A 23,901-nucleotide genomic window follows, 5' to 3' on the forward strand; every position below is an offset into this window, starting at 1 on the left:
AAAAAAAAAAAAAAAAAAAAAAAACAGTTAAAGCAAAATTAAGAATAAAGTCGTCCCTGGTTGGATGATGATAAAAAAAAACATTCTTCTTCCATCTCTTTCCCTTTGTATTGTAGTACTGTGATGAGATCTTGTTGACATGAACCTGATGTTTCACTCGCACAGCTTGGAATCTGTCCGCAAGATACAAAGTCTCTCATGCCAAACAACAAGAATTGCTGATAATCACGAATAGTTCCATTTCTCTACAGTAATCACCATCCCCCTCGAGAGAAAAACCTAACGCCACGCTTTGAATGCCATTCACTCCCTTATGACCAATTCGCAAAACTATATTCCTTTCCTATTGTCTCCTTTGTGCTTCTTTTTCAAGCTTCATCTAACCAGTCAAGCAAACAAGAGCAGCTTCGAATTCATCGACGACTCTCTCCTCAAGCTTGTTCTCAATATCCTTGGCGACGACAGCAGGCTTCTGTCGAGCCCATTCCGTCTCTCTTTCACCGACAGGCATGATGCGCTCACGCAGGTTGCGTCTCGTGCGCACGATAGCCTCGACCTGTTCCTTTGCATTGGAACGGTCAACTTCCAAGCTAGGGATCTCAGCAGCTGAAGCACCTGAGCTTGCGCCTACTGTTCGTAGTCGTTCAAGGATGAGAGAGATGAGGGAAAGAGAGTGAGTCTCGCTCGCAAGTCCAAGAGTAATGCAGCCAGCGTATGGGTGTCTGAGAGAAGGTTGCTTGTTCTCAAGATCAGTTTCAGCACGGCGAAGTTGAGCAGGGAAACTGTTGAGGAAAGCACCAATCTCAGCGGCAATTGGCGGACCAACTGCCTCAAGAAGGTTGAGACACAGAGGAAGTATGCCCTTTGACCAGATGGCGAAAACGCGAACAGGTTCGTCAAAGGGACCCTTGCCATTCATGTTGCGAAGGTAATGAGACAGGTTGGCGGATGACAGGCGCGATAGCACACCTTCGACCGCCATCTGTTCTGCAATGAATGTGATGGACGAAAGCTCAAGCAAGAACAGAATAGCGAGTTCACCATAAACAGGGTCAACCGAATCAGGTGTGACGAGGCGATCAGACCAAGAGTACAAGCTTGTGGCGTAGCGAAGAGTGCCAGCGTCCGCACAGTTAGTGGCAATAGTCGAGTGCGCAGAAGCAATGCCAGGGATGCGGAGGATACTCTGAAGCAAAGCTGTCAACAGCACAAAGTCTGCTGGCTGAACCGATTCAGGGTTGGCATGGACATTACTGCACAGTGCCCTGAAGTTCTTGTGTACAGCGTTCAGGATCTCAAGAGGTATGACAGGAACAACTGGAGCCGATCGCTTCTCTTTCTGTACAGGATTGTAGACCTGGGGCTGGAGTGCGAGGAAGAGAGTACGCAGGAGCGTGCGGTAGTACTCAACATCGCGAGGAGTAGAAGCAACCTCAAAGTCCTGGTTCGAAGTGCGAACGATGTCCCATGCCGTAGAGAGCAAGTCACGAACAATGGGCTCTTTAGACTTGATCGAGGTCAGCTTTTGCAACAAGACGAATGCTAGATCAGCGCGAGTTTGTGCGATGTTATCGAATAATACGGCCGGAATCGAAGCTTCCATGTTCGCAGCAAGAGACTTTTGAACGACGGTTGCAAGGTCTTTCTGTAACGATGGGATATCCTCAGCGAATGTGCCAAGCATGATGGCTAGCGCTTTCCAGCTCTTCAGGAGATTGACCTGAGCTTCGACCAGCGATAAGTTGACGTTGGCCCTTGCGACTTCCTCGACAAATCCTTGATTGTTGCGACCACTCCAGGATGACTCAAAGTCCAGCATTTGACTAGCAATCTTGCGATCGTAATAATAATCACGACCGAAATCTGCTTGTTGGAGAGAGGTGCGCTTGAAGTTTTCGAGCTTGCACTGCGGGAACTTGATGACGAAGTTCTTCGATAGATTCTTGTGTAGTGAGTGGTTGTAAGCATTGACTGCAACTCCATGTTCAGTAAGGTATTGCAGTTTAGTGGCTACATTCTTTGCGGTTGTAGTGTCACCAAGCTGGCGAGCATTGTGGAGGTAACGTGCAAGAATGTTTGAAGCGTAAGAAGCCATCTGAATCTCGTTGGCGTATCGGATGGTACTCTCCAGGTCGGACTGTTTGCCATTTGGTTCGATCTCCGCCAGCCAATCTGCTGCGCTCTTCAGGAAGTCGGCATGTTTGCCAATACCGTGTGTTGCCCAAGCCCACTGTTTTTGTGCAGAAGCGACGAACTTCAAGATAGCCATTGCCCGTCTAGGAGAGATGTTTTTGATGTCAGCCAGCTGATCTAAAGCATACTTCAGTAATGCTTTGCTGCCAGTAACCTCGCTCTTCTCGGTAGCCTTCAGTCTATCACGAGGTGTAGTGCCAGTAAGCAAGCGGATAGAAAGCCACTGCTGTTTGTTGCTGACAACAGCCGAGAACATCTCCCAGATTGTAGTTTCCACATTGATGTCTTGCAAAGGTTGATCAAGCTCTGCGAGTACGGTCAGGAAGCTCTTTGCGGCCTCCGGACTCAGGTGACCAAGAAGAGAAGCCGGTTCTGACTCAGATTGGTTCAACGTGCGAACAATGCTTGTGAACAGGGTAGCGACTGGTGCTTTGTAAGAGTGTTGGGCAGCAAAGAGGCGCGCAAGAAGAGGCATGGACTGAAGGAGGTTCTTGGTGAGGTAACCAGCTTTACGATCGGTGAGCATGCCAACGTCGAGGATCGTTGAACAGAAAGACAAAGCAGCACTAGTTTGGAGTCTGATTGGTCCTTCGTTCTCAAGCGGTCCGGGGTTGATCGAAGCGAGACCCGACGTGAGAATGTTCAGGAGGGGGTGGAAAGTCAGAGAATGAGGGCTTTCTGCCAGGTACACCTTGAGAAGATCTTCCGAAGCTTGTGCAAATACACCAGTCAACTTTGCAGTAACAGCTTTGTTGTCGTCCACGCTGTAGGCAAAGTTGAGTATCTCGGTAGCTGCATTAAGTATACGCGTGCTGATCTCACATCTTTCTGAAGCGAAGACGAAACGCCAGCTCGGCGAACTTTGCAGCACATCGAGAAGAATACGTTGGAATGCTGCAAGCACTGCACTCGTCAACTTCTCCGGTGTGGTTCCAGTTGCATCGGCTGGGTCGTCAAAGCGAGTAACAGCCTTTGTGTTAGACTTGCGCGACACAGCCCGGGTAGCGACATCTTGTATCAACCCTTCGAAGAGACCAACACAAGCACGAAGCAGATCGTACTGTCCGATCGGAAGCTCCGTAGCGCTAATGATGGCAGCGAGACCGCCGACGTTGTCGTCAACAGATAGCAGTCGACTGCGTGTCAAAAGAGACCAGATTCTTTCCGGGTAAATGGACACCAACGATTGCATGAATCGAACGATGTGCACTAACAGATACAAAGAGCCCTCCGATCCTGGTTGTTCGACTTGAGCATGCAACTCTTCCTCGAACATCTGGAAGATGACTCTGACGATATCATCGTTTCTGTCGAGACCATAGCTCAAGCGACCTAGAACGTGCTTTGCAGCATTGATGTCATCCGCCTTTACAGCAGCATAGACGAGCGAGTCGACGAGCGCAATAATCTCAGCGGCTGCCTCCTTTTCAACAGCTCCAGACGCCAATTCGATGTAAGTTGCATTGGACAGTCTGGTTGCGAGGAGCTTGCCGAAATACTCAAGTGCGGAGTGTTGGTGGTGCCAGCAGACCACATAGGGACTGTTTTGGTTTGCGAGGATACCAACAGTTCCTGGAGGAATCGTCAGGTCAGTCTTAGCTTGACCAGCATCTCTGCCTGACGTGAGACGCATGTGATGAGTCCTGCCGTCTCTCGGGACGAAGAGCGGAATCTCATCAAGAAGCTGAATGTGATTCTGAAGTTCGTCCTCTCGGTAGTTCTCGTAGCTTCTCTCAAAAGTTTTGGGGAGGATCTGAGTGAGGGTAGACATGTTTTCCAGGATTGCGAGAATTTCCGAGTCTTGTCCATCTTTCGAAGCCCGGCTTTGACTGATCGAGAGCAGACAGTTAAGGAAAGGTCGAACTTCGTAAGCATAGCGTTGCTTGACTTGATCGAAAAACTTGCCGCCCATGCCACTGCCGTCGGTCAAAAAAGCTTTGACTGGCTGCACCGGATTCCGAGCTCGTGTCCGTGAGAGATTTGGAGGTACTGTATCGTATGAAAGGATTGAAAGCACTGCCTGGACCATATCGGGTCCGTACTGGAAAAGATGGTAGCCTGCTGAGACTAAGCTGAAGAGTGACATTTTACCACAAGCAGCAACGTGAAGATCAAGTTCAGCGCCGTACGCAAGCAGCAGACACTCAGACAGAGAAGTCACCATGTCGAATGTTTGTAAATCGGCGGCTGCAGCATTGGCCATGAAGCCAATAACGTCTTCTCCCTCTACGGGATGTGCGTTGAGAATAGCGTCTAGTGAAGTTTCTGTCTTGGTCTTTGTCGCGTTGCTAGAACCATCCTCGATTTGAGACTGTGCCTCAGCACGACTTGCTAGGACTGCTCCACGAAGGCTCTGTGCGATAATGCTCCATGCAAGGATGGCAGGCCCAGCATGTCTTATACCGAGCTGAGCTTGTGCAGCACCAAGGAGAGTGGAAGTGACCAATTGAACGCAGGCCTCGTCATCAATGTAGGGTTTTCCAGGCAGTTGAGGGTAATTTGCAGTATCTGGTTGTTCGCTGATCGAGTCCACGGTAATTCTGACCTTGAGTACTTCCAGGGATATAAGCGAAGTTAGGCATCGAATAACAATGATCAGGTCTGAAGTCTCGGGGGTTTCGGGAAGCGCAGAGAAGAAGTATGTCGCATCCATTAGAGAAAACCAAAGAACGACCGGCTCGGAATCAGGAATATCTTTCTGGGTGAAGATGTGGATGTATGCCAGACGCAGAATCAGGACAAGCTGGGTAAAGACAGATTTTATGTAAGAGTTGGCGAGGTCGTCGTCTTCGGAAAGCAGACCTGACCAAGATTCTGGGTTGAGTGATTGCAATTTTGCATCCAGAGCGTTCACACATTTGCAGAAAAAGGATGGGCTGGATGTCGTTGTCTGGGTCCGCAAGACAGCAAGACCAGCTTCCAGAAGCGAAACTCTTGTGTTGACAGCCGTCGACTGCAGATCTTGAGGCAATGCGAGACCGACCAATAGTGCAGACAAAGCCAAGATACTTGACTTCTCGGCGTAGAGCGTGTTCAACAGCCTGGGACGTCTCTGTTGCTGAGTATCGAATACCGACTTTTGATCTGGTTCGGGGGTTGGATTGATGGACTGGCGGAAATGGGCATTCGCAGCAGCGTTCTGAATTCCAAGTCGTTCATCCTGAGACCACTCAGCCAGCATGCGCGAAGCAGAACGTTGCTGCCATTCGACCAGAACAATTCTCAAAGCATCCGTCTCTTGAATAGCAGCTTCTTTCGATAACCACAAAGCATCCTCCTTGATCTGATTGATGTCATACTGGCCAGATTCTGAAGGAAGAGCGTTGATAGCGGAAGTGCGTGTCTCGAAATCAGACTTTGACTGGGAGGTAGGAGGTTGAAAGGGCGTGAGGGGAGCACCCAGAATGGAGAGAACAGTAGGATCTTGGAAGAAGGCGTCTAGTGTGAGAGAAGAAGTGACGGAGTCAAGAGCGATGACAGCTTTATAAGCAGACTCCCATGATCTAGGAGGATTAGTACAAGTTGGAGCTGGACAGAGCAATAGGCGCATACAGAAGAGGAAGCTCGCGGGCCAAACATTTATCCAGAGCTGGAAAGTAGACGGCCGGTGGAGAGGGCACCATTGTGCAGATAGCTTTAGTGTATGAGCATGCGCGCCGGTCCAGAAACCTCGGAATGGCAAATTGCGCGACAGCAGGAAAGAGCGGTAGAGGGTGTATCTGATGGCCTGGAAATGGTAGCTGCAAAGACCAAAGACACGCCAAGACAACGAAACGCGACTTTGAGAGGAACAAGGAAGGAGCTCCAAATCTGGGGAAGCACCGCCGCCAGCTGACTCATCCATGCCTTCCAGATCTTATTGACGATTTTCTTTAGCATACCGTCGCCATCCCTCCACCGACAAGAAGAGACAGACTTCCAACATGTCTAACTTGGGCCTGGTCGACCACTCGCCCTTCAACGCCGAGCCCGCTGCTCCAATTCCCACCGCCTCGAATCTTGTTCTCATCGACAATTACGATTCGTTCACCTGGAATGTCTACCAATATCTGTGTCTCGAGGGCGCAACCGTCACCGTCTACCGCAACGATGAAATCACAATCGATCAATTGATCGCCAAGAACCCCACTCAGTTGGTCATCAGTCCCGGTCCTGGTCACCCTGAGACAGACTCTGGCGTTAGCAAGGATGCCATCCGACACTTTGCTGGAAAGATTCCCATCTTCGGTGTTTGCATGGGCGAACAATGCATCTACTCGGTCTTTGGTGGTACTGTTGAGAAGACTGGCGAGATCCTCCACGGCAAGACTTCGCCTTTGCGACACGACGGCAAGGGCGTCTACGCCAACCTCCCACAGGACATTCCCGTTACTCGCTACCACTCGCTTGCTGGAACCCACCCCACTCTTCCCGAATGTCTCGAGGTTTCTTCTTGGATTGCTGTTGGTCCTGACGGAGGAAAGGGTGTCATCATGGGCGTGCGCCACAAGGAATACGTTATTGAGGGTGTGCAATACCACCCCGAGAGTATTTTGACCGAGGAGGGAAGACTGCAGATCAAGAACTTCCTGTACATGCAGGGCGGTACCTGGGCCGAGAACGAGCGTCTACAGAAAGAGACAAAGTCGAACGCTCAACCAGCAAAGACCAATGGACAGGTCAAGGACAAGCAGACAAACATTCTCGAGAAGATTTTCGCCCGTCGCAAGGAGTTGATCGCTGCTCAAAAAGAAATCCCCTCGCAGAGACCTATCGACCTCCAGGCCGCCTATGACCTCGACCTTTCACCACCTCTCATTTCTTTCCCCGACCGCCTCAAGCAATCTCCTTACCAGCTGTCCTTGATGGCTGAAATTAAGCGTGCTTCTCCCTCCAAAGGCATAATCTCAATCTCCACTTGCGCTCCTGCTCAAGCTCGCATCTACGCTCTCGCCGGTGCCAGTACCATTTCCGTCTTGACTGAGCCTGACTGGTTCAAGGGTAGCATCGACGACCTCAAGGCCGTTCGCCAAGCTCTGAATGGCATGCCCAACCGTCCTGCTGTTTTGCGCAAGGAGTTTGTCTTCGACGAGTACCAGATCTTGGAAGCCAGATTGGCTGGTGCCGATACTGTTCTGCTCATCGTCAAGATGCTCGAGACCGAGACTCTTCACAGATTGTACAAGTACTCACAGTCTCTTGGCATGGAGCCTTTGGTCGAGGTCAACAACGAGGAAGAAATGAAGATCGCTGTCGACATGGGTTCAAAGGTCATTGGTGTCAACAACCGTAATCTCACAAACTTCGAGGTCGACCTGGAGACCACGAGCCGTCTCATGTCGCTCGTTCCCAAAGAGACTGTTGTCTGTGCTCTCAGCGGAATTGCTGGACCACAAGACGTCGTTCCTTACCAGAAGAACGGTGTTGGTGCTGTTCTTGTTGGTGAGGCTTTGATGCGCGCAAAAGACACTGCTCAATTCATCGGTGAACTGCTCGGTGGCAGTGTCAAGTCCGCTCACAAGGAGTCTAAGAAGACACCCATGGTCAAGATTTGCGGCACTCGTTCTCCTGAAGCAGCCAAGGCTGCAGTTGAGGCTGGCGCAGACTTCATTGGCATTATCTTGGTGAAGGGTCGCAAGCGATGCGTGTCTACCGAGACCGCTTTACAAATCTCAAAGGTCATTCACGAGACACCCCGCGCTGGATCGGATGCCGTCTCAAGCGAGGATTCATTGCCCGTGTCAGCAACAAACTATTTCGACCACACCACATCACACAAGTTGGTCCACCCACGACACGCGTTGCTTGTTGGTGTCTTCCAGAATCAGCCTTTGTCATATGTTCTAGAACAACAGAAGCTTCTCGGTCTTGACATTGTACAACTACATGGATCTGAACCTATTGAGTGGGCATCACTTATTCCTGTTCCTGTCATTCGCGCTTTCCACCCTGGTGATGCTGGTCTTGCTACTCGTGGCTACCATGCATTGCCACTGGTCGATTCTGGCGCTGGCGGTTCTGGCGAGCAAGTGGACTTGACACAGGTACAAGAACTTTTACAGAAGGACAGTGGTCTGCGGATCATGCTTGCTGGCGGCCTCAGCCCCAGCAACGTTAAGCAAGTCTTCAGCGGGCTTGCCTCTAACATGAATCAAATCGCTATCCTTGATGTCAGTAGTGGCGTTGAAGAGAATGGTGAGCAGAGTCTTTCGAAGATTCGTGATTTTGTTACTGCTGTCAAGGCTGGACCTTGATCATATAACGAACAAAAATAAAAGAATAAAGCTTTTCACTTTCAGACTCCTTCACAGCATCACTTCCTTGATTTTCCCTGGCTTTAGTACATCCATCGCCAACAATAACTACTTACGATCACTTCGCGCTCGTAGGCTGCCGATCAAGGAGAATTGCCTTGTCTATTGTTCTTGACATCGGATGTAAGTCTCTCTCGATCGTGATTTCACTTACTGGTTCGGAATCACTCAGCATCACTATTTAGATGCTCTATCGAGCTGCAGCTATTCTTCATTTCTCTTCTATCTCCTTCCGTCTTACCTTCCGTTCACCACACATCAACCAACTTCCACTACTTCTATCCTTCCATCTCTCATCTCTCTCCCTGATTCCACCTTCTGATCTCTCTAATTCCACCATCTCATACGATATACCTCTGCATTCTCATACTATCTTTCAAGATCACGAACACTTGCCTGGCGCAGCTTGCTTCAGATCTCCAGAGATCCCTGAGAGATCTTGACTACTTCTCAGACCCATCAGTCAACTATCTTCCAACAGCACCGTGCAGTCTCTCACGTCAATCAGTCGGCACTACTCCACTAGCATCTCACGATCTCACGCCAATCAACTACACAACGACAACCATGGCTCCAAAGTTCAAGAACGCCGTCATCTGCTTCTCCGGAACCTTCGACGAACCCGCAACCACCCTTCAAAAGTGGACCGAAGCCAACGGCGGCACCCACACCCGCAAACTGACCCCTGACACCACCCACCTGATCGTCAGCGAAGCCAACTGGCGCGCCCGCGTCCCCGAAGTGACGACCGCACTCGAAGACGCCACCATCAAGATCGTCAACTACGAATGGTTTGACGATAGACTGCGTCTCTCCACCCGCGTCACAGAGACCAAATACTTGTGGCTTACCATCGATGCCGAGCAACAAAAGCAAGAAGCCAAAGAGGCCAAAGTCGCTGAACGCGAGGCAAAGCGTGCTGAAAAGGAAAAAGAACGCAAGAAGAAGGAAGCAGAAAAGGTTGATTATGCTGCTGCGTTCATGTCACACACCAATGCTGTTGCTCGTGTTGAAGACAGCAGTGAATATGAAGAGTCTAGCGAGGAAGACTCTTCTGCTGAACAGACCAAATCTATGGCGCAGCAGTTTGCTAAGGGAGCTAAACAGGCAAAGCAGGATTTGATGAGTGAGAACCATCATATCTATATGGATCAGACGGGGTTTGTCTATGATGTTGTGGTTACTAAGGCTTCGGTCGAGCTTTGGAGATTGGAGAAGGCTTCTATTATCGTGAGTCCATTTCCCTTCCTCTGTTCCTCTGCCCTGGAAGATTTATCTCACTGACCTGTTCAGCTCTACGAAACCAACGCCGGACCACCTTGCTACTACTCTGTCGTCGTCAAGATCCCAGAAAAGACTTCACCCGAGGAGTACGACCTTACAACCGTCCACAACGTCAACTTCCCTACTGCCTTCAAATGCCTGCGCGACAACTTCAAACTCCTCACTGGAGTATCCTGGGACAACCGTGTCAAGAAATTCAGCGATGGGCCTAGTTTGGCACCTCTGCCTCGCCCTGCCATCACCGTCATTCCCGCTGCAAAAAACTCTCCTCCTGGAAAGCTGTCGAAGGTAACCAAGAAGACCAAGGCAGAAACCGCAGAAGAGACTCCCGAGATGGTCAAACAGAGACTCGAACGCGCTTTCTCGGCTCAAAAATACCGCTACCGTCTTCCTGCCGAAGGTCAACCTCGTGGCACGATGCCCGATGGCTCCCACTACGATCGCCAAACCACCAAGAACGTTTATGATCTCTTCGGCAAGCAAGCAGACAGAAGTGCAGAAACTCTTGCTGCGAAGGAAGCCAAAAAGGAAGAAATCAAGAGATTGAGACGCATGGCGTTGAAGAGACAGAATCAGAAGCCGGAGATTGTGGTTATTGAGTCTGATGATGAGGAAGAAGAGGAGAGTGGAGAGGAAGAGGAAGAAGGTGAAGATGGAGATGGAGATGAGGAAATGGAGGATGGATATGTTGCTGTCACTGCTGGCGGCAAGGATGTCGAGATGCAGGGTATTGACTCTGGAGACACTGCTGGCAATGGAGCTGGAGTAGGAGTTGGCGAGGAGGACTTCACCATGGTCGATGCTCCTACTACTCTGACTTGATTCGAGGACACCACGACACCTTCGACTTACAACTTACGACTTTAACGACTTTACGACACATGGTCTCGGTTTCTTGCATCGGCTGGGGCTTTTCGAGCTCAGACAACCGACGGAGCAAAGGGCTTAATCTTGTTTCCTTGCATTCTTTTGATGCGGTTTTCTTTTCTTGCAAGTTATGGAATTAGGGGCAGAGACGCAGAGCAGCGCGGGATCTTTGACAGCTTCGTGGAACTAACGAGCGTTGGTACATCGAGCAGAGGGCTGCTTTTTATCTTATGAGCACTTTCTTATCAGTCATCAAATCTTTTGCAGTCAATTTGCTTATTCTGCATCAGAAAACAACGTTGCTGATTGACAAGCCGTGAAGAATTGATAATGCGAAGCAAGACTGCCTGATTTTGCTCAAAGATTGGATGAGTATGTTTTGCATCAAACGTGTGGACGATCATGAATCATCCTATGGTAGCCGTGTGGTTTGTGAGACTTCGAGAGAAGAGAAAAACAAGCAAAGGCGCCCAATGTAGTATTTCGCTGTCTTTGGTATGGAACGTAGGGTGGAAGAACAGGCGTAAAATATGTATAGAAAAGAGGTCGGAGAGGTTGGTTTTTTTAGTTGCTTCTCTCGCCGCCCTTTGCAGCTCTCAACTCGTCCATCTTTGCGACGCGCTTCTTGAACTCTTCGTATTGGCACTTTTCGTACGAGTGTCTCTCGTTCTGTTTCACGGTGTCAGGATCATTGGTCGTAAGGACAGGTGGGTTGATGAAAAGTCGATTGGAGAGGAGGTAGAAGAGAGGGTAATCGTACCTCGCACTTCCAGGGAAGGTAGTACTCGTTGTGTCGGCAGCGGTTCAGCGGGATCAAGAGGTGGGCGCAGGTGTCTCTGTAAGCGATGGGGAGTCTTGCGTCGGACATTTCCTCGCGGGAAGCAGCTGTTGTTGCATCCTCTGGTTAGCATTATGTACCAAGCAATCCAATTGACGAGCGAGTGTATGGAGCGGGTTGCAAGATGGTGGGTATTGGCGCGCGAGCGGGATTGGGTCGGTCTTGGAGGCATTGGGAGTAGCGACTGAGGGAGGACGTACTGGTCGAAGGACCAGCTTCGAGGCCGACGGCATGCTTGATTGTCTCGGTAATGGCCATGGTTGTGTATGTGTCTTGACTGGGATCACGACAGCTCCTGCTATGACATTGGATTGCGGTCGCATTGGCCGGCAACTCTGTCGTGCCAAGGCCGGTGCGAGTTCACAGTGCGGAAGCGCCAAGGCCAGTCCAACGCGTCCTCACGTCTACCTCAAGTCGACCGTGTCTTCCTCGTGTGTCGCATCAGAGAGTGCATCGGTGCGTCGCTACCCGGCACTCCAGACACTGACAAGGCTCGTATATGCTAAACAATGCATACAGGGTAGCAATCATTCAACTCAGCAATCAATCTGGCTCCAGCTCGCCATTGCGACCACGGCTCGACCAAGCGTCGCAACCTACCTGTTCCTTTCGCTCCTCCACCCCCTCTCCCCGTCTTCACTACATGATCGACCATGACCGACACTCGCATTTACTCGGCTACATACAGCAATGTGCCCGTCTATGAGTTCAACATCGACGGCAACCATGTTATGCGACGTCGCTCCGACAACTGGATCAATGCGACTCACATTCTCAAAGTCGCTGATTTCGACAAGCCAACCCGTACCCGAATCCTCGAGCGCGAAGTCCAGAAGGGAACACACGAAAAGGTCCAGGGTGGCTATGGAAAATACCAAGGCACATGGATTCCCTTGCCCGAGGGCCGCCTGCTGGCTGAACGAAACAGAGTCCTCGACAAGCTAAGACCAATCTTCGATTTCGTTCCTGGTGACAGGAGCCCCCCGCCTGCTCCCAAACACACAACTGCTGCTTCCAAGCCGCGCGCCAACAGAAAGCCTGTCAACAGGGTACCTGCACTGTCTCACATCTCCGAGGATGTTGAGATGTACCATCATTCAGAAACACCTGATAACGTCACGGTTGCTTCAGAATCATACATAGACGACTACAGCTATCCCCAAGACTCTCGCAAACGTAAACATCCAGATGATGAAATGTCGCTAGCTGACCAACATCACCAATTGTGGGCTGACGAACTACTCGATTACTTCATGGTGCTTGAGAACCCCAACGATCCTTTCCAACCTCCTCCTATTCCACCTAGCGACATAGATCTCGACCGACCAATTGATGAAAAAGGACATACTGCTATGCATTGGGCTGCTGCTATGGGAGATTTGGCTGTTGTCAAGGATCTTATTGGCCGTGGTGCGAACATCAACGCCGTCAGTAACAATGGCGAGACTCCGTTGATGCGTGCTGTCATCTTCACAAACAACTACGACAAGAGCACTATGGACCGTCTGGCTGGCTGGCTCGTCACTACTGTGCCTATGGTAGAATGGTTCGGCAGCACCGTCTTCCATCACATCGCAGGAACAACCTCGTCAAAATCAAAATATGCTTGCGCTCGCTACTATCTTGACTGCATTCTTTCAAAGATGGCAGAGACTTATTCTCCTACAGACATTGAGCATGTACTCAACATCAAAGATCGCAACGGAGATACTGCTATTCACATTGCTGCTAGGAATGGCGCAAGGAAGTGTGTACGAAGTCTTATTGGTCGACATGCTTCCGTTACCATCCCCAACGACCTTGGAGAAACAGCAGATGATCTTATTATTTCTCTCAACCGCCGCCGAAGAGATGGCCGCCATCGTGCCATGTCTTCGTCACCCTTCCAAATGGACTCAACCTCTCACAACACAGCCATAAATCTCGACCCAACTCTCGAAACGCCCTCATCCAACAATCCACTTCTCGCTTCTGCGCCTGGCAACACATCCATTTCCTCGAAGCCACATCACACCTCTGAAGCAGGGTCTGCTCTGACTAATCAAATCTTCCCTCTACTGCTCAGCAAATCAGAAAAGCTGGCTGCAGCATTTGATGCTGAAATCAATGAGCGTGAAACAGATGTCGCAGAAGCCGAGCGAGTTGTTCAAGTCCGCACCGCCGAGATTGAGTCCCTCAAAAAGCAATCAATGACCCTTGCAATGAGTGATCAAGAAGATGAGTATGACGCTCGTCTACAAAGGCAGCTCAGCAATTTGGTCTCACAATGCGAGAGCTTGATTGAGGATGAACAAGCCTCAGATCTGCAGCACCTACTTCGACAAGTCTCATCACAGATGAATTCAAACAACGACATGGACATGAACGACTACCAAGACGAAGGCATGGAAAAGTTGTCTCTGCTGTTATCGATCAAAAGGTTAAAAGAAGAGAGAATGGCATTGGTGAGGGAAGTTGTGGCAAGCCAAGCAGAGGCTGGCATGGGAGATAGGCAAAAAGAATATCGGAGGTTGATTGTGGGTGCGTTGGGGGTTAGAGATGAAGATGTTGATGGTATGCTGCCTGATATTGTAGGTGAGCTTGAGGAGTGGCAAGGAATGGAAGGAGGAGTAGTAGGGGTCGGTGCATAGTGGTGTCGATATCTGGAGTTTGGTTCAGGACTGTACGATTGGAAGAGGAGGAAGAACATTCAATCGAAGATGCAAGAACGCCTTTGTGCATATGGTGAGGTTTTCTTCATCTTCGATATGCATTCCTGTCATTACCATCCATCATCGATGGACTTCATAAGATTTCGTACTGAGTATACGAAAAGCGATCGTTGATGTATTCCCGTGACTTTTCGTCGAGGCATTTTCAAGACCGAGGCTTCTCCGCGCTTCCTATGTTTGCTGACCAACCTCAACCACAACTTACCTTGGATCGTCTCTCTGATCGAGTCTATCTATGCATCTATGGTTTGAGATTCACGTTTGAAGTTTGCCCTTCATTCGATCACCCTGTCCGGAAACATCCGGTGAGTTCAAGTACGGAGAAATGTCGCTCTCTGTTGCGAGACACGATGCACGTTGATTGCGCGTCACGGTGACCGCATACCCTATACCGCTTTCACATCTCGGAGTCTCGCGGAATCAACCCCGGAAGACGATCTACCAAAGACAGGAAGGAACTGCCGAGTAGACATTGGTCAGCTTGATATTAGTGGTCGTAACGGATAGTAAATAAGGTCGAGCATTGACAAGGATAGACGAGAAGCCTGGTCTTGACAGCACCAGGACGTCCTTCCCCAGTCACATCCCAAACGTCACAATTGCGGGTACGATGTCGTCTACGGTCGTACCTGCTATCTTTGATCATGGTCATCGCTGACCAGATGTAATTGACGAGGTGCTGGAAAACTGGTTCATAAATAGACTGCTCTGCTCATACTCTCGGAGTATTCTTACCTGACTTTTACTCTATCATCTTTATACCTGAACTGTAATTCACAATGGCACCTCCAGACTTCAACCAAGAGAGCAGACGTCAAAACCCGCCTGTCTACACTTTGCAGGAGGGTAAGTCTCATAACATGCAACTAGGACCAACATGAAACTAACATTGGTACAAGGTGCACCTGTCTCTGATCCTTCAGCTTCCCTGCAGGTCCGTACGACATATGGCGGTGGTGGTCTAGGTATCCTGGCCGATACTCAACTCATTGAGACACTCGCCCATTTCCCTCGTGAACGCATTCCTGAACGTGTAGTCCACGCAAAGGCAGCCGGAGCATGGGGAGATTTCGAAGTTACAGACGACCTCTCAGACATCACTGATGCCAAATTCCTCAGTGGAAAGGGAAAGAAGACTCCTCTTCTTGCTCGTATCTCGACTACTGCTGGTGAGAGAGGTGCTGCCGACACTGTCCGTGATATTCGTGGCTGGTCCATGAAGCTCTTCACCGAGGAAGGAAACCAGGACTTTGTCTTCAACAGTCTGCCCGTCTTCTTTATCAGAGACCCCATCAAATTCCCTAGTGTCAACCGTTCTCACAAGAGACATCCTGTAACTAACATTCCTGATCCGGACATGTACTGGGACTACCACGTCAACAACCAGGAGGGTATCCACGCATTGATGCATCTCTTTGGTCTGCGCGGTATTCCTGCTTCGGTGTGTATCGTTCTTGAAAATTGCTTCTGTACGGCACTAACAAAATACCATAGCTCCGTCACATCAACGCTTTTGGTGTTCACACATACAAGCTCGGCAAGCAGGATGGCAGCTTTGTTTACGTCAAGTGGCATATCAAGCCTGAGGGTGGCATCGAGAACCTCACGGCAGAGAAGGCACTCCATCTTGCTGGTTCAGCTCCCGACTACCACGTCAAAGATCTTTACGACGCAATCGAGCGTGGAGACTACCCTACATACACCGTGAACCTCCAGATTATGAAACCCAAGGAAGCAGAGGCTTCAGGTATCAACATCTTCGATAACACTTTCACCTGGCCTCACGAGAAATACCCCCTGCGTCAGATTGGCAAGATCACATTCAACAAGAACCCCACCAACTACTTCCAGGATATTGAACAAGCTGCCTTCTCTCCTTCAACGATGGTTCCCGGAGTGGGTCCCTCCGCCGATCTGATGCTCCAGGCACGCATGTTCAGTTACCCTGACGCTGCTCGCTACCGTCTTGGACCCAACTACCAACAACTTCCCTGCAACAGACCTATCAGCCAAGTCTACTCGCCCTACCAACGTGACGGCCCCGGACGCATGGATGGCAACTACGGCGCCGATCCCGACTATGTTCGCAGCAGCTACACCAAGCTCGCCCACGGCAGCCACGAACTCGCCACACACGAGCAATGGGTTGGTAAAGTCACCTCTGCATCATCCGATGTCACCGACAAGGACTTTGAACAACCTAGAATCTTGTGGCACACTATGCTCAAGGAAGAAGGTGGACGCGAGAACTTCCTCAAGAATCTGTGTCCTCATCTTGGTGGTGCTTCGGACCCTATTATTGAAGAGGCTATTAAGATGTTTGGCAGAGTCGATGAGGGACTTGGCAAGGATATCCGTCAAGGTATCAAGAACCACAAGGAGGGAAAGTCTATTGTTTGAGCGAGTCTTGAACAATGATATGACAGGTTATTCCTAATGACGATAATGAATACGCCCTACGTTTCTTAAACAAAAAAAACGTCCATCTCGAATCATCAAAAACATGTGGGTGCAAGAAACCACTTTTTTCTTCAACCACCAACAAGCTCTTCCTGCTTATGAAGGATGCACACCCTTGGGCACCTGAACCTTAAACACCAAAGCCTGATTATCAAGATTATACCCCGAAGCATCTTTATAGCTGTATTTCCCACCATCCATAAATCCATTCTGAGTAACAAAGTCATTGTCACTCAGCGAGAAAACAAAGTACTCTCCATCAACCCCATCAGTAACAGGAACAGTAGCAATAGACTCCCACTTTTCATTCAACAGCCCTGCATCTTGAGCTCCGCCGTTATGAACACCGAAACGATTCAGTTGGGCATTCACATTGAAGTCGAGGAAAGTGCAATACGTTGCCGGTTGTATGTTTGTGTTTAAGACGCCCTTTGAACTGGCGATGGACGCGTTGAAAGCGTCGTAAGTAGCACTGGCAATGTTTGTCGCGTTTGAAATGTCGAAAATGTCGAGGTGGCGGTAGATTGATGTGGAAGAGGCTTGACCATGTCCGGCATTAGAGTCTCTAGCCAGAATAAAGAATTGGGTGGGGGTTAAAAAGTGGATTTCGGATTGTGCGGCTACTTTGTCGTTGTCGTTGTAGAGAGGCAAAGGCACCACATATTCGGCCGAGTAAACGGGAGGTGAAGAGGGCGAGGCAGGGATAGAGTATTGTAGCAAACGAGCATAACGTCTGTTTTTCTTCTTGAGCCCGCCTTCTTGGTTCAGTGCCGATTGCATGAGTGCATAGAGGTGTTTTCCATCAGGAGAAGCAGTCAATCCCTCCAATCCTTGATTATTCGCTCGTCCCTGCGTCGGATCCTCTGGATTGACCTCCTCGTCAAGGTCGTAAATTGGCGGGGAATCAGCACTAAAACTCTCCGTCCCATTACGCAAAGGGATATAAGCGTCAGGAGGACGAATAGCTTGTACCATCTTTCCAGAAGCAGAGAAATGGTAAATATAAGGACCGTATTCGTCGGAAACATAGAATGAACCATCGGGATTGAGGATCAAGCCTTCAGAGTCTACGGACACGCGGTGGCCGCCTGTGCCGTTGTTGCCAAAGCCATCGCCGGTGTATGTTGCTGATGGCACGTCGGGGAAGCCAGAGAATTGGAGGTAAGGACCTGTGGCATCGGCGTCTAAGCCAGTAACAGGAGTCCCCCTGGGATCGGTAAAGAGTATCGTGTCCAAATAATCGAAGTGAAGATTAGGACCAGATGGCTCCTCCACAGTTGCGTTTTCTTGCAGAGACAACTTGATCAAGAATTTGTGGACTCTGTTCTGGTAGTTCAAGGTACCTTGGGTGTTCCATCCTCTGTCTGTTTCCATCCACCAGAATCAGCGAAAAGTTATTCAGAGATTACCAAGAAGTCAAACTATCGTGTTCATTTCAGGGCAGCAGGGGATGAACTTACCAGGCAATGCCCACAATATGCCTTGGTAGGAGTTTGGACCCATCTTTTTCCAGGTCTTTTGATCAATGGCAATGGACGAACCAATCCCACCCAAAGTATCTCCAAACTTGTCTCTGGCATCGCTCTTGACAAAGCCGTAGCCGGCCAATTCCTGGTAGATATAGGTATGTCCTCCACAGATGGTGGAATTGACGACTGACGAATTGGGTGGGATGGGTGCCTTGGGCGGGCTTGGTGGACTTGGTGCATTTGGTCCACTGGGCATACTAGGAGGAGCAGGAGGACCAGCCGGACCAGGAGGACTAGGAGGACCAGCTGGACTGGGTGGAAGAGCAGTAACAAGACCACCAACAGCCGCCATAGCAGCCAAACGAGAAAGCAGCAACATGATGCCAAAAGAAGCCAACTGAAAGATCAACAGGCGAAAGTGTACTTACTTCCCTAGACACCAAAAGCAGCCATCTGCCTCTTTATACCATCTACCTACAGACTTACATTGAATCTTAGGGAGGCGGTTGAGCTCCGCGGCCCACAGAGTAGTCATTGTGCATACAACAGAACATTGCCACAGGTGTCTTGGTTGGTTTCCTTTCCTTCTCCTGAGCAAAACTCCACTCCTGCTGGCCAAGTCTCTGGAGACCACGAGGGAAGGTCAAACACCTTGATTGGTTCGAAAGCCGAGCCGTCTGCGCCAAGACTTGATGTCCGCTCTGCGGCGTGCTGCGCCTTGAAGATCCATGATCAAGTGGATTCCGATCGAGAGGAGATGATCAATTTCGATTCGAGATGTTGTCAAAACGAAAGTTTGGAACGTGGGTTGAGTTCAAAGGGTCGGCTGCGGGCACGTGTGAATGCAAAAGCCACACGTGAGGAGCTGCTGAAGCGGAGGGGCATGGTTTTGTTCGAAGGGGAAACTTGTGGGACTACTGTGGAAACCACGATACCAAAACAAATTGCTAAGAGGTGCGTCTCTTTTGCATTTGGAGTAGCTCTTTTGGTCTAAATTGTATCGAAACAAAATTTGTGGCGATTTTGATCTAGGGTAAATAGATTATTTGGAGCTCGGCTTCAAGTCAAGAGATCCAGCAACCATTGTTTGCCAAACCACTTGAAGTTGTGGATGGTTGCATGGTTCCTCAATAGAAAAGTACCCTCCAGGACTCAGAAAGTCCCGCGGTTTGGATTGAATGCTTTCAGCAAGCCTGCTGAAGGATATCCTGGTCGCACATTTGGTGAGCATCCGGCTCTTTGGCCAGGACAAGCGAACCATTCAAAAGTGGTCACAGACACGACAGCGCCTCGGCTCTATTCGAATCTTTCCATACAAAGAAGATGCAAACTCTCTTCAAAAGTCGCAAGACTCGGCAATGAGTTCTGCAAGCTCTTCCAAGTACTTTTTGTCTTCATCGTCAAAGCCGTTCTTGACGGCACAATCGATATCAATGATAGCGACAACCTAGAGACTTCATCAGCTCACACTCTCCTACAGCTTCCAACCACTCCAACGTCATCAAAATCTCACAATAACGAGAACAGAAAAAACTCACCTTGCCATCTTGCAAAATCGGCACAACAATCTCAGAAGCGCTCTCAGCATCACAAGCAATATGACCAGGGAACTCTTCTACATCAGCGACTAATTGTGTCGTTTTGGTGCTGGCAGCAGTGCCACAAACACCTCTGCCAAACCTGATGGTCTGGCAAGCTACTTTGCCTTGGAAGGGACCGAGGATGAGTTGGTTGGTTGGGGATGAAGGATCGAGGACGTAGAAGCCTGCCCAGTTTGTGTGGGAAGAGGGGGATGGGAGAGCGTGGAGAGCGTGCCAGAGGAGAGAGGCGGCGTTAGAGAGGTTGCTATGAGTTGGGATTGTTAGTGGGTGGGCAAGGATTGGAGGGGTGGGAGGGGGAGGTGGTTACCAGACCTAGATAGATTGCTGTTAGCTTCATACCGTACTTTTGAATTGCAAACTTTAAAAAAGGTGTTTTTGTGTACAGACATGATTCTGCTGCTATATGTATCGAGCACACCAGAGCAATTAAATGAATGGGTTCTTTCTTATGGGGGTAGCCGAGGGATCACGATAATATGCAAAAATGATTACCGATAACTTGAACAAACAAAGAGAAGAACAAGACTTACCCAATTCCTCTGCTCATAGAACAATCCCCTCGCTTGCTCAAGAACTTGCGAGTAAGCCTCTTGCTTGCTCACATTGGAGACAAAGTTGGACGCGTCGGCATGCACCTTTGCCATGATATCTTCAGCAATCGCATTTCCAGCTCTCATTCTTGCAGCCTTCTTACCATGATGATGTATATGCTCTCCTTAACCCTCTCAGTGATTGGAAATACTTGATATAGAAGAGTCACGCGATAACAAAGAGAAAAAAAATTACGGTTGTGTCGGGCATCCCAACTCCACTCCGCAATTTGCTCGGACCACAAACCATTTCGTGGAAGGTGGAAGAATGCAAAAAAGGCAAGCACGCCATCGCTAATAAGCACTCAATAACAACAGACACCTGGTATAGCAACTACAAACTCCATCTATTGTCCGTGACTACGATGCAAAGCAGACCATGCCGATACTTGAGGGCGTCGCAAGAAGTTAGCCGCTGATACCCGACGACTGCATATTTTCGGCCATGTCAGCGTGGCTAGAGGGACTACCCTGTTCGTACGGAACATCGAACAAATCTGAAAAACAACAATGAATTTTTGCATGTGTATAGACGATTGTGCTAAATCTATAATAATAAGACACGCCTGTGTGGTTGGTCTACGTTCGTGGCATCGTTGTTGGGGCACATTTAGTATCTCTGCTCACGTCCGCGGCGAAGCAGTGCAAGGAAGTTGCAAGCAGGTCCATTGATGCAGTCCTTTGGGACGGTGTTACCGCAACAGATTTGTTGAAAGATCTGGATAATCTATGTACGCAATGAAGATTGATATGTAGAAAGGCAAACAATGCAGAACGAGGGAAACAGGGGTTATGACCTCTGTGAATGCACGCCGCAGGAGGCGTTTTGGTATCTCTGAAAGCAAAACAGAAAAGAAAACAAGAAACAATGTGTAAAGCATACACCATACAAATGATGCAAGAAAGACAAGAAGGCAGAGATGATCTCAAATGTCCTTCTTATCCTCATCCTCAACTTCCACATCCGCATCAGCCATCTCCCATCCATCAACGACAGAGGCGGCTTCACTCCTTCTTCTGCGCCCGCGCTGCTTCATCGCATCTCTGATCTTCTCAGTGACTTGTTCGTATCCGCCTTTGGAGTCGATGGTAGTCATGGGCTTCATTGCCGTAAAGCCCATACCGCCATCACTGTCCGTACGACTACGGTTGCGGCTGCGCGAGCGATTGGGAGTGTGAGGTCGTGATGAGAAGAAGCCGAAGCCACCGATGTTGCCAAAGGATTCGTTGCGAGGCAGGTGTGTAGAGTTTTGTCCGCTGCCACCTCCGATGCTGGCGCCTGCGGTGCCTGTGGTGCTGAAGTAGCCCGCAAGGTCCGGAGAAGTCATGGACATGCGGTCGTATTCAGAGCTGCGACGAGAGCGGGGCGTTTGAGGCTGTGAGTATTGAGGTGAGAGTGGGTGGCTAGGATCTGAGATGATGCGCTGGTGGTCGAAGTCGGGATAGAGTTCAGGACCAAGTTCGTTGATAACTTGTGTCACTTGTTCGACCAGCGAGGCACGCTGAGCTCTTAGCTTGACCAAGGTATTGCCTGACGATGGTCCCAACGAGAGAATGAGAGGGCGTAATGACTTGACAATGTCCATACCAACCTCACCGAAGCGGAGAGCAGCAAATGTTATGGCAGGGAACAGGATATAGCCAAAGGCAAAGACGGCCCACAGAGGAACCCATTCTGGCACACGGCCGCCAATACGGTTATAGTGAGTCCAGATAGCCAAGATGATATTGTAGAAGTTGTAGAGAAGAGGTGCGACGACCATAGAGACAAGCAGCTTCCAAGTTGCCATGACGTCGCGACCTTGAATCTTGACAGTTGATGCTGCCAGGGCTTCACGGGACTTTTTGATCGAGTAAACTTTGCCGGTGATGAAGACAGGACCGAAGAGGACTAGACCTGGAAGCACTGCAACAGCCAGCACGAGCAGCTTGCCTATGCGGTAGAGAAGTGTGACGATGACCTTGAAGATAGAAAACTTGGCGTAGCTGACTTGATGATCGCGGATGTTGAGCATCATCAACTCCTTGTTGTACGCCAGGATAGCCTTCTTCAGATTGACAATTCGAGGATCATCCTTGTAAGTAGTGTAGCCTTTGACGAGACGTCTATTCAATTCAACAACCATAGGCAAAGGAAGCTTCTTGCCCTTTGGATTGTACAATCGTCTTACTGCTTGAATGAGCTGGATGGTGTCAGCGTGTGAGTGACATATGTCGAACTAGACTTCAAGCATACCATAAGAGTGTCGTAGTCAGGACTTGTGACAGTGACAGAAACGAGAGCTTGATAGACGGTTTCCAAGACTTGGCCAACAGCTTCACGCTTCTGACCATTCTTGTACATCTCAACCAGTTCATTTGGAATTTCGACGGGGGTACCAAACTCAACGACAGCTCGCGAACGGAACTTGTGAGCGTGGAAGTAGTTCATACCACAAGGAACAATCTTGACGCCACAGTTGGGATCCTCTGCTAGCGCACCAAGAGCCATGATAGCAACACCAGCTGCTCACAATCAGTCAAGTCATACAACGATGAAGGCGCAACATACCTTTGAGGGGTAGCAATTCAGTCCTGTCGTGACTTCCTCCTTCAGGGAAGATACCAATACAACCACCGTCATGCAGCTTCTGGAAGACAGAAGAGTAAACTTCACCCTGATCAACATGAGGAGCAATCTCGAACTTTGTGCCCTCGAAGCCTTCAGTCAATTTGGCATCGGCCTTTTCGTCCTTGACTTCTTGCCCGGTGAGTTGACGCAAGGCGACATTTCCGCTGAAGGGCTTCTTCAGGCGAATCTCGTTGGGTCCCAGAATCTCCTTGATTTCAGTGTTGGCAAACTTGTTTTTGAAGCTCGGCAGGGCAAGCACTCCTCCAACCATGTAAATCTCCTTGTTCTCAAAATCCGTGTCAACACCCTTGATCAAAAGCGGATCGCCCTCGGGATCTGGCAGATATATTTTGCCTTTGGCAGGCTTCTTCAAATCCAAGGCACGGCCAACAGGCACTGAGCCAACCATTCTTGCGCCCCATCCGATAAACTTTCTCTTCATAGACTTCTCGGCGATCAGGAAACAGACGCGGCGGAAAGCATCTCTGCGCAGGACACGCATCAGGATCAAGGGGTCGACAAATTGATTGGCGTGAGGAGCGGCGACGATGATGACGGGTCCATTACGAGGAACCTTCCAAGAACTGCGAGGGTGGACCTCGCGGAAGAAGAGATCAACGAGGACGGAGAAAGTCCACAACCAGGCATCGTAGACAAAGTTTGCCCAGAAGTCGGACGTGGTCTTGCGAGATGATGGTGCCATATCTGATGTGGACTGATGCAAAAGAGAGTAGGATGTTACGTCTCGTGTGGAACCACAGGACAGATATATAGCCTCTGATCCCCCCGGGCGGCAGGATTGCGGGATGTCTTTTTATGCTGTATCACTTGGCGGAAGTGAAGATGTTCGCGATTGGACGTGGGCGAGTTGCAGGCATCCGTTGCGGCGCGCCGCAGGAGAGGAGTGGCCTCACTGCAATGTATCGCGTGAGGGGAAGTCAAGCTGTAGTCGGTCCAGAGGAAAGCACCTTCCGGAATGCGCAG

The 23,901-nt window shown here is 49.7% G+C and overlaps 9 protein-coding genes across 9 annotated transcripts; 4 read left to right on the top strand and 5 right to left on the bottom strand.

The window, feature by feature from the left end:
- Positions 1 to 379: 379 nt before the first annotated feature.
- M437DRAFT_88634 (uncharacterized protein) lies at positions 380 to 5,816 on the bottom strand (the record flags this gene model as incomplete). The annotated part of the gene is made up of 2 exons (XM_041028880.1): positions 380 to 5,696; positions 5,746 to 5,816. The coding sequence occupies 2 exons, from the start codon at positions 5,814 to 5,816 to the stop codon at positions 380 to 382; spliced, it is 5,388 nt and encodes a 1,795-aa protein (XP_040875344.1).
- Positions 5,817 to 6,116: 300 nt separating this feature from the next.
- M437DRAFT_88635 (uncharacterized protein) lies at positions 6,117 to 8,426 on the top strand (the record flags this gene model as incomplete). Its single annotated transcript, XM_041028881.1, has 1 exon — positions 6,117 to 8,426. The coding sequence occupies one exon, from the start codon at positions 6,117 to 6,119 to the stop codon at positions 8,424 to 8,426; it is 2,310 nt and encodes a 769-aa protein (XP_040875345.1).
- A 642-nt stretch (positions 8,427 to 9,068) lies between these two features.
- On the top strand, positions 9,069 to 9,359 carry M437DRAFT_9394 (uncharacterized protein; the record flags this gene model as incomplete). The annotated part of the gene is made up of 1 exon (XM_041029082.1): positions 9,069 to 9,359. A coding segment is annotated over one exon (291 nt), but the record flags the coding sequence as incomplete, so codon positions are not given.
- Positions 9,360 to 11,201: 1,842 nt separating this feature from the next.
- Positions 11,202 to 11,733, bottom strand: M437DRAFT_59442 (uncharacterized protein; the record flags this gene model as incomplete). Its single annotated transcript, XM_041023582.1, has 3 exons — positions 11,202 to 11,306; positions 11,398 to 11,522; positions 11,676 to 11,733. The coding sequence occupies 3 exons, from the start codon at positions 11,731 to 11,733 to the stop codon at positions 11,202 to 11,204; spliced, it is 288 nt and encodes a 95-aa protein (XP_040875347.1).
- A 395-nt stretch (positions 11,734 to 12,128) lies between these two features.
- M437DRAFT_70009 (apses-domain-containing protein) lies at positions 12,129 to 14,105 on the top strand (the record flags this gene model as incomplete). The annotated part of the gene is made up of 1 exon (XM_041025391.1): positions 12,129 to 14,105. The coding sequence occupies one exon, from the start codon at positions 12,129 to 12,131 to the stop codon at positions 14,103 to 14,105; it is 1,977 nt and encodes a 658-aa protein (XP_040875348.1).
- A 958-nt stretch (positions 14,106 to 15,063) lies between these two features.
- Positions 15,064 to 16,586, top strand: M437DRAFT_59573 (catalase-domain-containing protein; the record flags this gene model as incomplete). Its single annotated transcript, XM_041023602.1, has 2 exons — positions 15,064 to 15,627; positions 15,681 to 16,586. 2 exons carry the CDS (start codon positions 15,064 to 15,066, stop codon positions 16,584 to 16,586), a joined length of 1,470 nt encoding a protein of 489 aa, XP_040875349.1.
- Positions 16,587 to 16,742: 156 nt separating this feature from the next.
- On the bottom strand, positions 16,743 to 18,494 carry M437DRAFT_59599 (3-phytase; the record flags this gene model as incomplete). The annotated part of the gene is made up of 3 exons (XM_041023604.1): positions 16,743 to 18,010; positions 18,107 to 18,301; positions 18,410 to 18,494. The coding sequence occupies 3 exons, from the start codon at positions 18,492 to 18,494 to the stop codon at positions 16,743 to 16,745; spliced, it is 1,548 nt and encodes a 515-aa protein (XP_040875350.1).
- Positions 18,495 to 19,451: 957 nt separating this feature from the next.
- On the bottom strand, positions 19,452 to 20,360 carry M437DRAFT_59441 (GAF domain-like protein; the record flags this gene model as incomplete). Its single annotated transcript, XM_041023581.1, has 4 exons — positions 19,452 to 19,562; positions 19,654 to 19,960; positions 20,024 to 20,028; positions 20,247 to 20,360. The coding sequence occupies 4 exons, from the start codon at positions 20,358 to 20,360 to the stop codon at positions 19,452 to 19,454; spliced, it is 537 nt and encodes a 178-aa protein (XP_040875351.1).
- A 947-nt stretch (positions 20,361 to 21,307) lies between these two features.
- Positions 21,308 to 23,578, bottom strand: M437DRAFT_17307 (glycerol-3-phosphate O-acyltransferase; the record flags this gene model as incomplete). Its single annotated transcript, XM_041018899.1, has 3 exons — positions 21,308 to 22,489; positions 22,543 to 22,811; positions 22,858 to 23,578. Coding segments are annotated over 3 exons (2,172 nt in total), but the record flags the coding sequence as incomplete, so codon positions are not given.
- Positions 23,579 to 23,901: the final 323 nt, after the last annotated feature.

Source organism: Aureobasidium melanogenum (genome assembly GCF_000721775.1).
Source record: "Aureobasidium melanogenum CBS 110374 unplaced genomic scaffold scaffold_33, whole genome shotgun sequence".
NCBI classification, from domain to species: domain Eukaryota; kingdom Fungi; phylum Ascomycota; class Dothideomycetes; order Dothideales; family Saccotheciaceae; genus Aureobasidium; species Aureobasidium melanogenum.